This window comes from Ascaphus truei, chromosome 8 (genome assembly GCF_040206685.1).
Source record: "Ascaphus truei isolate aAscTru1 chromosome 8, aAscTru1.hap1, whole genome shotgun sequence".
NCBI lineage: Eukaryota > Metazoa > Chordata > Amphibia > Anura > Ascaphidae > Ascaphus > Ascaphus truei.
In genome coordinates, this window is record NC_134490.1 from 35186164 (window position 1) to 35200354 (window position 14191).

General features: G+C 44.8%; 1 protein-coding gene across 8 annotated transcripts in view; it reads right to left on the reverse strand.

Annotated features, from left to right (window-relative positions):
• Positions 1-14191, reverse strand: part of PTPRS (protein tyrosine phosphatase receptor type S) — a 170790-nt gene that overhangs the window by 9618 nt on the left and 146981 nt on the right. For 4 of the 8 annotated variants that reach the window (XM_075611398.1, XM_075611401.1, XM_075611399.1 and 1 more), the window contains 11 exons: positions 13599-13610; positions 13295-13407; positions 12697-12744; positions 9691-9788; positions 8393-8516; positions 6812-6987; positions 5399-5518; positions 5132-5286; positions 4239-4524; positions 1767-1945; positions 1482-1665 (listed from right to left, as the gene is read on the reverse strand). In XM_075611398.1, coding sequence (XP_075467513.1) covers positions 1497-1665; positions 1767-1945; positions 4239-4524; positions 5132-5286; positions 5399-5518; positions 6812-6987; positions 8393-8516; positions 9691-9788; positions 12697-12744; positions 13295-13407; positions 13599-13610 — 1480 coding nt within the window. In that variant the 3' untranslated portion in view covers positions 1482-1496. Of the gene's footprint in view, positions 1-980; positions 1107-1481; positions 1666-1766; positions 1946-4238; positions 4525-5131; positions 5287-5398; positions 5519-6811; positions 6988-8392; positions 8517-9690; positions 9789-12696; positions 12745-13294; positions 13408-13598; positions 13611-14191 lie in introns of those variants that run through there. The other 4 variants (XM_075611400.1, XM_075611405.1, XM_075611406.1 and 1 more) reach the window with 3 other exon arrangements.

Consider the following 14191-nt stretch of genomic DNA (forward strand, 5'->3'; position numbering starts at 1 on the left):
CCAGGGGCACTTGGGTGGGAGGGAGGGGGCCAGGGGCACTTGGGTGGGAGGGAGGGAGGGGGCCAGGGGCACTTGGGTGGGAGGGAGGGGGCCAGGGGCACTTGGATGGGAGGGAGGGAGGGGGCCAGGGGCACTTGGGTGGGAGGGAGGGGGCCAGGGGCACTTGGGTGGGAGGGAGGGGGCCAGAGGCACTTGGGTGGGAGGGAGGGTGCCAGGGGCACTTGGGTGGGAGGCAGTGACTGGGTGGGGTGACTTACCTTGCCGCCAGAGGCTTTCCCCTGCTGCCCCCGATATCCCCTGCTGCCCGGGACGGGAGGTGGGCTTGGGGGGACGGGAGGTGGGCTTGGGGGGACGGGAGGTGGGCTCGGGAGGGGGTGCCACGAGAGGTGAGCTCGGGAAGCTGGCTGCGGGGGGAAGCAGGCCGCAGTAGGAGCTTGAACTTCCCCCTCCGTCCCACGTAACGTGCGGGCCGCAGAGGAGCTGGTACTTCCTCCTTCGTCCCACGTTGGGAGCGGGGGGGGGAGGAAGGGAGCAGGCCCTGCTTGCCCTGTGCAAGCGCGCGGGACCGCAGGGGGAAATCGCCGCCATTTTTTTTAAATTGAGCAGGGGGGACGGGAGACACCGCGCAACCAGCCTCGCTGCGACCCGGCAATTTTGGTGCCGTGGCCCGGTGCCGGGTCGCGACCCACCATTTGGGAAACGCTGAATTAGAGAGTTACAGGTGGCACCAAGCTGTATCTCGAATGGTTACCAACTTCACAAAAGCCTATAGACAATGCCGGATAATGAAAATAGAAGCATAATGTAAGCACTGCAAGCGGCGAGGTCAGGCGAGGTCAGGCCCTCCCACCATACTATCCAACAGACACTTGCAGTCTGTTGTCAAAGTAAATGACATGTTTTGTTAGTTGGATGTTTGACAAAACACATATTTCCTTCTCCCCCCTCCCCCGCTCATTACTCATCAAACCTGAACTTACCCTGGCGTCTGTGACTTTAAACTCCCGTAGGATGTACTGGGGCATGTTATATTCAGCCATAGGATCCACAACAAAGTACTGATAGCGCGCAGAGCGCTCTGCTGGCCAGTACTGCTCATTCAAGACCTTACAGTTCAATGGTATCACCAAGCTACATGTGGAAAAAGATCTTCGTACTCCTCACCTGAATACGGAATTATTTTCTATGTAGCCCATTGATGTGGAAACATTTTCTATATAATTTTTATGGATTCTTTTAAAATGAATATTGTTAAATCACTTAAGGATCATAGTTATACAACCTGTGGGGGAGTTTAAACAGATGCGCTAGTGACGTGGACTGCTGAGCATACACTTATTGGGGAGCTGACCTGCACATCAGGTGCGTTTGGAGACGAGAGGTGCAGTCTGGTGGTTTTTAACGTGTCAAAACTCAGTGAGGGCATTTTGCAAAAGTGTTGTGTTCTTTCATTTCCCTGCTGCTGATCTCTCAGGGTGACCATGCTAATAAATACTTCATAACCAATACACTCTCAATCTCAAAGTAGTTTCTCTTACCCGGCCCATCTCTCTGAGTTTTGTCAACATCACAACGATGGTGGAATTATTTTCCCAAAGCATCCTCCAGAAATCTTCGGTGGTCTCTGCGAGAGGTCCTTGTGTGGCAATGTAGGCTTTTTGTTGCCTGGAAAAATCACACATCTGATCTGTTACCTGGAAACGAAGCCCAACCATCTGTGCAATTCTTACACAGAGCACGTCGCCGAAAGTAATGACATCTCATACCTATATCCATCGATGAAGCTGGCGTTGACATAATCTGACCCTTCCACTCCTCTGATTGGCTGAAGGCAAACCCGTGTCGTCTCGTACGGCATGATATTAACAAGGCGGTTCTTGAACTTGTTGCATGGAAGGTTGGCGCTGATGAATCTGGACGTGTGGGCTTTCGAATTGGCAAGGCGCTGAAAAGTAAATACAAGAGATTTATCGCATTTGCAACCCTCCCACCTTCTTCAGGCGTTCACATATTATCCTGCACAACATTCCGTTTGGGTTCTGCCTGCAAACAAGATCTGCAGAAGGAAAAAGGCACAAAATGCTCACACAGTTTATACCCACTTATAAATGTTACGTTTCGGTTTTGTGATTTAAACTGATCCCAAAAGAGCACATTACAGCATGACAGCAGATCATTATCTGCCCAGCCTCCTCCCGCTAGTTTTAAGAAGTAACCACCTTGTCTGGAATATTCCGTTTCAGGGATGACTCCACTCATGCAGGAAGTTACAAAAGCCGTTTTGTATTTTCCTTCAAGCCGCCTCGGCATTTGGACCATTTTGCAAGGCAGACAAGCAACTGTGGCTTTTAGAATTACAAGTTCAAATCAAATTATATATATAACAAAAAAAAAAAAAAGCACAGAAAGAAAAGGTTTGAAATTGAATTTGGGACTCTGAAAGTGGCGGGTATGTTCTGGAATAACAGCAGCAGCTGGGCTTCTCCCTGAGGAGCCCACGTCGCAGTCTCGCTGTCTGAGATGTAATTACTTCTGTAATGCGGAAACACACAAAACAATCCTTTCCATTTCACAGGACCCACTGCCTGTCAGGCCTTGAAGTTTAGGCTGCAATGTAAATGTCAGCAGGCCTGGGAATTCGCTCTCCCCCTCCTGCTCTTTCACATGCCCTCTGCTTCACTATGGACCCTGATTCTCTTCTCTTCTGTGTGCGGATAATTATCATTGTAGAGCAGGTTGGGGCACTGACCCATTTGAGCCAAAATTGTATTTCCTCCCCACCCCCACGAAACAACCGCTTCCTACTATATTCCGCCCTTTTTCTCGTGCGTTTCTTTCACATCTTAACCCATGTTTTTTCCTGTAACAGAGAACAAAGGGGCAAGAATCCCTATTGATGCACTCACTGTGGGTAGGACTCAAAAATAATAACATTTTATTAGTAATTAGGAAAAACACAAACTAATTAAAACCTGATAATAGCGCATGTTTGCAACAGCTAATCCTGGTGTACTGGGACCAATACCATATAATATTTGGCCTTAAATACCTAGATCACCTATTGAATTATGATCTTATCCTGAATATATCTCAGTGTTCAATATTATGGTATAACAGAGGTTTTTCATACAGTACACCAGGATTAGCTGTTGCAAACATGCGCTATTATCAGGTTTTAATTAGTTTGTGTTTTTCCTAATTACTAATAAAATGTTATTATTTTTGAGTCCTACCCACAGTGAGTGCAACAATAGGGATTCTTGCCTCTTTTGTTTCTCTGTACACTTTCTATCCCAGATAGCACCACTTCTAGTCTCCCTCTCGTCATCCAGCGGCTGAGCGGCGGGTATCCACCCTCTTTTCCCCTTTTCCCCACATTTGATACAGTTTTCCTGTAACATGGCACAAATGACAAAGGATTCATGTTTGCTTAGTACCAAAAAGGTGTAATCCATATGAGAAAAAGAACCCTTTTTGTAGATAGGTGTCCAGTATTGAACCGGACTACCCTGTATTTAGACACTCTATAAAGTAAAAAATTTGAAGTAATACTGTACATTACGGTATTACCTCTCTGGAATAGTGACCTGACTGGCTTGGGGGGCCGCAGGATTTCCCTGAGCAGGGCTATTGCTAGGGGGCTGGGCAGCTTCCTACATCCCGATTGCCTGCTGCTGGGTAATGCAGCCAATCGGGAGGAGTTGTCAGGAGCCTGGGGATGGGGCCAAGGAGAGGAGGAAACAGCATGGAGCGATGAGAGGTTTGTGTGAACGTGTGCGTGTCTCGAGCACGTCGTACCTTTCACCACTGTGTCCGGTATTTTTGGAGACGCCACCAGGCAACCCTATTTGTAGAAGACTTTGATGCTTCAAATAACTATGTACCGCACTATGAACTAGCTGCTTCATTTCGGTCTGCGTGACATGCTGGCACCCTAGGAATAATAGCTCTATGATGAAGCAAATAATGAGAAGCACATTTTTACCTTTTTCCATTTATGCAATGATTGCAGAGGAGATCAGTTACTCTAAATGGTTTCCAATGATTACAGAGATGAGAAACGCGTGCTAGCAGCTGAAGCTGTACTTCAGCCAGGATAAAAAGACTGACAAGTCCAAGTGTAACTACCTCTGCTGGTGGTGGTGTGCATTGTGTAACAGATCGGTAAATATCTACAATCACAGAGTGCCTTGTTGCGATGCCATGGAGCCCTGAATAAGCTTTCATGCCGTTCTCACCTTGAACTCCAGCTCCATGCCAGTGACGTGCTCTCCCACCTCGATCTGAGCAAGCTTCTGGATGTATGTGTACAAGTTCCGGGCTGGCACCTCTGTGTTCCCACAGGCCACAGCCTCTAGCAAGGCATCATGGATGAAGCTGTACTGATCCTCAGTCTGCACCATGTAATTCCGCTGTGACCGCATCAGGGTAACATGCCCGTAAATATCCACCGTCTTCTCATGCTTTATCCTCTCCAGCATGGCATCGATGACAATGAAGCACCCGGTACGCCCGACGCCGGCACTGGAGAAAAAGGAGGGAGTAAGATGTAACTGTGCAGGTCTGTGGTAGAACAGAGGGGTGCACGGGAGATGGGATATTTCCTTAATGTGAAGACCTACCCCATTATATGTACAGTAACTAGAACATAGCTTGTAAGCCAGCAATGCTCAAACTGTGATCTCTGCAGGCTCTGCCTGCATTTTCCATTGCTTTTGAAGTCTCAGTTTTAAAAACAAGTACCGTCTTTTTTTCAATCTACATTATATATGTCCACATACAGATATTGATAGACAGAGCTACACTACGTGTGAGCATGGTCATCCTCCAAAAGATTATTAACGCTCAAGTGTTCCATGCTATGGAAAGGTCTGCAAATCCCGGCTGTAGGGGTTGTATATACTACACCCACGTTATTTGGCACATTTTTCTTGTGTTTGCAACTATAACTTTCGGGGGGCAGGCTCTGTACCAACGATGACATAACAAGCAGATTGTCCGACTTACTATCCCATCCTTTAGTAATGGCCCTTATTTCTCATGATGCATACTTTCCATGCACATGTCTCAGGTTGTCCAAGCAGCATAAAAAAAACCAGTGATGACCCCTTCCTCCCCGTTGGTTTTGTACCTGCAGTGTACTACAATTGGCCCAGCATCAGGGGGGTTGCAGGTTTTTACTCTTCTAAGGAATGCCAGGAATGGGGTTGGATACTCAGGAACTCCGTGGTCAGGCCAGGCTGTGAACTGGAACTGACGGACCTCTCTCTTCTCACTGGACCCGTTCTGTAGGAATGGACAGGGACTCACACTTCTGCATCACCATGCACAGCCATACAATTGCCAATTAAGAACTATTGCTTTTTGGGGTTAAAAAAAACCCATTTCAGTAGGTTACCTTATGCAGGGAAAAAGTTCGCACGCAGAAAGTGGCCAGTTCAATAGTGTCCAGTAGAGTAACTTGAATCATCCCGTAGGTCTCCGCTCCCCGACTCGGCCAGTACTGGTCACACTTTATCTACAAATAAAGAGGCAACTGAGTGAAGTTGGGAAGAGCAAAAGACTTCTGGTTACCATCACATGGAAGTACGGATTTAGACTGATTTACTAATGTTCTGCCATAAGACACCTTAATGCCTATTTAAGTGAATGAGCTGTAGGGTCTTTGGTGCTAGGAGTTTGAGAACAGAGCAATGCTTAGTAAATATGGGCCTTGGGGACATAGCTGGTATGCTACTAAATTAGATGATCGACAACTTCGTGGACATTTAAAGAATTATCCAATAGTAAAAAATAAGAAATAAAAATAAACATGGGAAAAAATAAAAGTGTAGGCTGGATTGCTGCTTTAACTCGTTTCCCAGAACACAAACTCCTATTAGTAAGACAGATCCTTTTCACCACGATGAAATAAGCTTTTAAAAATGTTAATGGCTCTTTTAACAGTTTGTGCGCGGGGCCGCTAACCCCGTACAGGGTCGTGATGATGTCATGTGATGTCATGCGACGTGTGCATGCACCCTAGCATCACGTGACGTTGCGTCGTCACATGACTCCATGTGGAAGCAGGAGATGCTGGCACTTAGGCCTCGCCCAAGGTGACGCTGAGCTGGCAAGCGCGCTCGAGTTGACAGCGATGAAACACATTGTTGCAATGCGTGTGGCCAGCGTGAGCGAGCGCCTGCACGGCGCCTAGCTGCTTGTCAAAGCAAGCAAATTTAAATATGCCACTCGCTGGCGCGTCACTTGAGGGCCCAATGAGGGCGAACCAGCTCCGTGACATCATGACCGCGCCCCCCCCCCCGCGCAACTAGCTGGCCAGGAAAAGCATGGGCAAGCAGAGCGCGTGACATCACCGCGCACGAGCGAGAGCGCTCCCTGCCTGGTTGCAGCCTTAAAGAGGCCCCACGCTCTCCCCCAGCCTAACTCTGGTAATCATCGTTTAAATGTTGTGGTGGATAATTGAACAACATTTAAAGTCTGATGATAGAAGTTGGGCTGGGGGAAGAGCATGGGACCTCTAAGTACCGGCATTATAGATTAGAAGCTGGGTCAGGTCCAGTCGCACTAATGGCACACACCATCAAGCCAGCCCTTCAGTACCTTAATGTAAAACAGAGAATGGCCCCCTTTGCCTGCATGGAGATGTTTAATATATTTTCCAAACATCTTTTAACGACAAGCTGGAAATGGCAAGTGGAGATCATGGCAGCTGCTTATAATGCTCCAATAATCCTTTTGGGGTGGGGGTGAGGATGTAGTCGTTATCCTAAACCCTTTACAGCTACACCATGCTCCGTGATGTTCTCACCCGTGATTTCTCCTCCAGTTTTGTCATCATTACGATAGTGGCTGAGCGCTGTTCCCAAACCATGCGCCAGAAGTCTCCAAACGTCTCGGGCAGAGCACCCTGGGTAGCTATGTAAGCATTCTGCTTCCGGTAGCCATCAATGTAGTTGGCGTTGATGTAGTCGCTGCCTATAATTCCTGCAAGAAGTAAACCATATACATATTTTTAGAAATGTTTAAAAGGGAATTGGTGATGGTGCTTGCAACAGGAAGAGATTTTCACACTATGGATCATTCATCAATTAAACAACCTGGAAATAACACACAGGAAATTGAAACGCAAACCTCCCAAGGGCTCCGGTAAATAGTCTGTACTTCCTTAATCCTTACAGCCTAATTTCCTAAGAAATGATCAGCCGTCCTGCTGAATGTTTAATTGAGCTTTGTCCTAGTGTATAAATAACATGGAACCCACATGGATCCGCCTGGTACCGAATCCGAGGCCCGGCTTTGGTGTAACATGTCGCCTCGATGCGAGAGGATGGAAACCCAAACCGGTCATTGTTCTATTAAAACTCAGAGAACAGACATGAAGGCGTCAGGCACGAAGCGGAGAAATTAAAGGGGGCAGAACAGCATTACGCAAGCCGTGATCTGAAGCTGGACCGTCTGTGAAGTGCCATGATTAACGACTAAACAGCTGCAGACACAGCTTTGTACAAGAGAGCCTGGGGCAGCACAGCGACACAGATTCATCCCCCCCCCCCTATAAAATGCAATTCTTCCTCTCTCTGAACACATGAGGCCTATCACATTTTGCCTCCAACGAATGTCTAACACCAGATGGGAAAACCCCACAAACCTATCTGCAGCATTTCTCCTTTCTAGGAAACATATCACTGCTGTCAGAGCATCTTCCAACTCGGCCAGATCATGACAAATGGAGGGTACTGTGGTACACAGACATGAATGACAGGACGGGTGGCAAAGAGGGAAATGTAACCAATACCAGTAGCAATTCTGCTCCCATTGCCGGAGAACATAACTGGGGAGAGAAGCCTTCTCCTTGCACTTACATTTCTGGTTGTTCTACATCTATGGTGGGATGGTCAGGCTCCATATACAGCATTATCAGGCAAACGCACAATATGACAAGTATCCACGTAATACACGTTTAGGAAATAAATTCTACTAAATGCTGCACTTTTGTCGTCATCAAATATTTCAGAATTACCCCTTGCAATATATTTTAGAGTTGCAATACAGTTAAAGCACTCAGCCATGCAACGCATTCTGTTAATTACTTCTTAATATTGAGGGTATATTAGGTAATTCTGAAAACAGAGTAAACCGGGGAGTTGACAATACATACAGCTTTTGCTAGGGGTACTTACTGCAGAGATACTGGACACACACACACTATATAGAGTATTTTTTTCTTTTTAAGTCAGGAAAGGGAACTTGTGCTGTAACATGTAAAATCTCTGCCATCTTTCATTTGCCTCGGCGAGTTGTTGCTTTTTCATTAGGTTTGTTGTGGATGATGCGATGATATATGAGTGATTATGAGCCGTGTCCCCTGCACATGCACTCACATGCTTACCTTCGATCGGAAGGAGGATGACACGAGAGTGGTCATAGGCAATCACATTAGCATAGCGATTTTTGGGCTTGTTCACTTCAAGGTTTGAATGTTCCCAAGTGAACTGTTGTCCAGGATCAATAGACTGAAAGGAACAAAAGCCATCAAGTAGTAGAGCATCCAGAATGTTGTTAAAGTCCTTCTATAGCAGGGGTTCTTAACTCCAGTCCACAAAACCTCCCAACATGTCAGGTTTTCAGGATATCCCTGCTTCCGCACAGGTGGCTCAATCAGTGGCTCACCTGTGCTGAAGCAGGGATATCCTGAAAAACTGACCTGTTGGCGGCTCTTGAGGACTGGAGTTGCCCGCCCCTATTCTATAGTTTGTATTCCTGACATGACTTTGGACAGCCACTTACTACATGTGCTTCGGGGACAAAATATTGAATTGCAAGCTGCTCGGAGCACATGTTTACAGTGCCGGTAAATCTATGCTCAGCGCTGTGTATGTTGTCAGATTTATGCAATGATAATTATTACGTTTTGTGTCCATGTCCTACCAAATAGATACACAGAGAAACTTCAAAGTTGTGCTACGATTGGATCAAAGTTGCAAGCAGTCCGTGACCTGGCTCTGTCACCATGCAGCATTTCTAAGTAATGGGTGTTTATACTCCCATAATGTGACCATTTGTTCTCCATTTCTCTAATCTCGCTGAGCATTCATTTCATTAGCACTGTTTGTTCAGCGCTGGCTCCCCAACTAGAGGAGGTTGTGCTGGAGCCTTGCCAGGGCACTTGGGATACTGCATTATGCAAATTAATCTCTGAAATCTGCACAGAACATATTAACTGGAATCTGGTTTAGGCACGGTCTCCAAACTCAGACCCGCCAAGAAAATCCACCACCTTCCTGCCTGAAACAGAGCCAGATGGATTTTGTAGCTCGACTACAAACACCTCACTCGTGGGGAGTGGGAGCAAAGTTTAAAATGAGCCATGCAAAGGGATGTACTTTGTGTGAGCACAGACATGGGCCCAAAAGGACATACTGCTGCTGTGGTACGTGGAGCTTTATGCTCAAAGTCAGAATAGTCTGTGTCCTAGCTCAGTTCAATTGCTTCGTGTTCAGTTGCTGCTTTAAAGTCTACCTCGTCAACCTAACATGTGAGTATATCCATCTCAATGTCTTGTACAGCACATATACACACAGCACGAACCCGGCACCTATGCACCTTTTAAAAACACCAAAAAGGTGGAGCGAAGAATCAAAGGGGGGTCCGGAAAGGCGATTAGTATATATAGAGACAGCTTCTCACCTCATACTCCTGAGATAGCTTGAGGTTATCGTTGGCCTTCAGGTGCTCTGTGTGTTCAGACAGATCGGCGATGGGGATCGGTGGGTGATTGAGCATGCCTGCCAGGAGGATATACCATGGAACAATTGATATAAACATGCACATTTTACTTAAACAACCAAAAAAGGCTTAAAGAAAGTCTTTGAATGTGAGATCTGCAATGAAAGGACGGAGGTTAGAAGAGGTCAGAAGTCAGGGCTCGAAATTATATCCTGAAAGGTTAGAAGGCAAATGAGTGCTACATCACCCTAAAACGGCCCCATATCCAGCAGATTCTGGAATCCTGGGGACCTCCAACAAAAAAAACTCCAAAAACACCACCCAAAATATTGAAGAAGAAAAAAAAAAAGCAGCCAAGAAATCCGATGAGGCGAATCCTAAAGGTCTGATGGGATGAATGGAGAGGATCAGAGATTAGCGGTAATTGAAGAATGGTTAGAAGGTTTAGTCAAGATGCAAAACATTGCCAGGTCTATTGTGGCCACTGTGGAGTTAGTGGTTGAGCTCCAGGTTTGCTGGACTGGCACAGTGACATGCTTTGATAGATCTATGCTGAAAAGAACTGGGAACATTTCACGAGACATTTTTGTTCCTGGCTATTGGCACGGCAGGATTATCTTCACTAGCAATTCTGTTTCTTATTAGGGGGTTGTGCAACCATATGTTTGTAGAACACCAGTTGGTTCTGGTGACAGGATAATATCCCACCTTTTTACCATTCAGCAGAAACAAATGTACAAATAATGGAATGGTTATCTTACTTAATTTAGAGCCTGCTTAATGGGTCTCTCTCTAAATGGACAGTATATGTTTACTGCAAGCAGAAGCTGCCTCAGCTGAACCAGTACAACGTGAAGGGTAAATGACTCTAAAAAAAGGCATGCTTCGGTTCCTTTCACCAACATCCAACTCGAATAATAAACAGACTTCTACTGGAGCTGTTGACTAGACTAACCCAGCCCTGAAGTAAGGTATTAAGTTCAGTTAAACATTAATGATCCAAGCTTTACTTAGTCCAATGGAACCTCACTCCTCCCCATCACAAATTAGTCCCTTAGAAAGTCATTTCTTGCGGATATCTTGTTTTATGCACCAGACCCTGACCAGTTGTAACTGGAAATCACAAAGCACATTTCCTCTGGGGATCCCTCACTCACATTCTACCAAATTCATCCTGCAGTCAGAGCTCAATCTGTGAAAAAGGTGATGGCGCTGAGCCTGGGTTGGCTATAAGAGGGAGAAAATAGCTTTTACTTGACGTAGCTTATCTGGATTTAACCACTAGCTAAATCTGTTAAATCCAGGTATTAGGAAAGCCATACAGGGGGTGGATAATGAGATTCCAGCAGCTGGATAGTCTCTGAGGTAATGGGAGATAGAAAGTATTTTAAAGCTTAGTATAATCTGAAGCTCTTGCTTCTACCTGTAGCCTCCAGAAGATAACAGAGGAATAAGTTCCATTCTGTGTTTTATAGATGAGAATTTATCTAACCAAGGTCAGTGGTCAAGAGCACCAAGCACAACCTAAATAAACATGTCCTTCCTGGGAACCTGAGGTCCTCTCTGCTAGCACCGTCACTGATCCCGAGAAACACAACAACGACAAGTTAAAAGGGATGATGTAGACTCTACACATCAGGAATGGAAAGGGGGATGGTTGCCATGGAGAATTTCGAGCCCCGTTAGTGTTATGTAACAAAGCAGTGGTAATATTGGCGAGCAATAGCAGCGTGACTGGTCACTTGGTAAAACTTGGCACAGAGATGGCAAAGCAAGCATGACATATTCTCAGTTTTACAGCATCTTGCAACCGAGCACCAATATTACTCCACTGTAATGGGCATGCCCAGAACATCCAGCAAACACACCCCTAAAACTCTATGTCAGGGGTCATCTCAAGCCCTGGGGGCTGTCACCTCTGCAGTCCATCTTTGTACAGTATAATACAATATCCATTGAAGCAGCAATGATACATACTCATTAAGTTGCTGAGAAGGCGTCTGCTTTTAGAAATCATGAAATCTGAAATCTTTTGCCTTGTACTAATATGCCATGATTTTAGAAATGGATAAAAGTTATGTTTTCCATGATTTTAGAAATGGATAAAGTTATGTTTTCCCTGAAACATCCAATCGGGCAGAGGAGTTGTGGGACTTTGTTGCTTTAGCAGGTCCCAGACCCTGATGAGGTACTGGGGTGATGGTACGATGCTTTGAAATCTACAATTGTAATCACAAATAAATGCTGCACATAAGTGGCATTGCTGCTATACAGCTGAGCAGCTTTTGAATGACCGAGTAATCATGGTCTATGTATCTAACTAATCTACTGATTTGAACCTGGTAGAATACAACAAAAAGGTGTTTGCCGCATTAACACGGATGGATGCAAAGGCGTCACAAGCTGTGCATTTTACTGCCCAAACAGGTGTGTATTAGGTTTCCGTGTTTTATTATTTGTAATATCTGTGACGACACACATCTTACCTGTCTTTTTTAGATTCCTTTAAGTACCTGCCTATAACTTTTCTGTGCGATATTAGAATTACATGTAGATTGGACAATTTGGATATTTGCTGAGTTAATACATTTAGTTCCTGCTCGACTGAAAACTACATTTAAATTATATACGTTTTGGTAAATAAGAGGTGTGCTTCATGCCCTATTGTAATATTAAGACATGTCCCAGGAGAGCCAAAGCAAAGAGGCCTCTGGGAGAATCACACCAATGCCATGACAGTGAAAGGCTCTACGCACAGGAGCCGTATAATCTTAAAACTGTTTCACTGTAAAACTGGTCAGACAGGCACAGAAATGGCGCAGTAAGAGAATGAGATGCTAAAAGCTCAAAGGACACAGTTTTAAAACATATAGAACAAAAGAACAAAAAAAGCCCAAACGAAATAGAAAACAAACAGATATAAGTAGAGAAATGAACCAACAGGAACAAAAACAGACAGGAACTAACTTTCAAAGCCAAACTCAGGGTCACTGAGGGGACTGCTGAGACCAGAATCTGCAAAGAACAGCAAAATAAAGAAATAAAAAATACAACAACTTGGCTTTTAGTGCTTCTCGGTCACATTTACAAGAACATAAAGAGCAACTTAAATTTAAGAGAAATTGAATAATTTGGTCCTGTTTGAATATTGCATTTCACAATAGACAAAGGTTAGTGTGTATTAAACAGTGTACACTTCCAACTAAAACTAGAAGCCACATGGCCTCCAATCTCAGGAGGCAAAACCCAGATTACAAATGCAAGAGTCAAATCTATTGCACGTGAAAACCTCAGAAAAGGATATCCCGAACAAAAAAAACGTCTGAACCTGGTCTTACTTGGCATATAAATCAAGTGTTATTTCCATACACCGAATGCAGTGAGATTGTTAAAATGTTCTGCTCCTGCACAGCAAACCGTCCACTTTGTGCTGTGATACACACAGCTCGCCCACGGTCAGTGTTCAAGTTTGTGAACATTAGGTAGTTGATGAATTTAAAAACATGGAGGTGGTGATACCAAGGTGGGTGGTGGCAGGAGGCGTTCGGAAGGCGTCACCTCTTACCTGGAGTCTGGAAGTTGATGCGTCTCATTTCAACTGGGTCTGTCGGGTGGTGAGGTGCAATCTCTGCGTTATTCAGCAGACATTTGGTCCTGGGCTCGGAGTTCTTCCTTTTGCTTGAAGAAAAAAAATAATAATAATAATAAAAAAATTAAAATAAATAAACAGTTGCGTGCATTTCTTCAGGCACGGCGACTGCTCCATTCTAAAAGGCAGCGGTACATTATCTCGCTGACGTTTGCCTGGCTGGATACTTTGTACCTCGTGTTGTACCAGAAGGTGCTTCAATATAGAGAGAAGTCCTTACCTGTCCGGTTTGCTGTCCATGGAGGCAAATAAGAGGGGAGGAAGAAGTCAGATATCAGAGCACGTTACCATACAAAGTTGCTGATCATAGGGTCAACACTCTTAATGTGAGATATATATATATATATATATATATATATATATATATATATATATGTGGTGGGTGTAGGAGTTTGAGCTAGCTGGGAATACACACACACACACACACACACACACACACACACACAAACACACACACACAAACACACTCCCAGCTAGCTCAAACTCCTACACCCACCACATCATGAATATATATTTATGTCAAAAAAAGAGTGCTACTGAGCGTGGCAAATGTATACAACAAAAGACAGGGGTGCCCAATGCTACATCCAATTGACAAAACATATATGGTAATAAGTATAAAGTTTAAATACTTCAATAATAATAATTATTATATACATACGTTTTTTTTTTAGTGGATGTCAAGGGTTAAGGGTAAAAAGCCCCAAATTTACAAGATGTATGAATCTGCTTTTACATGTAGTATAAACCAGCATTCTAGGCAAAGCATTTAACAATTTACAGTATGTTCCCTTATACACTAGACATGGGGTG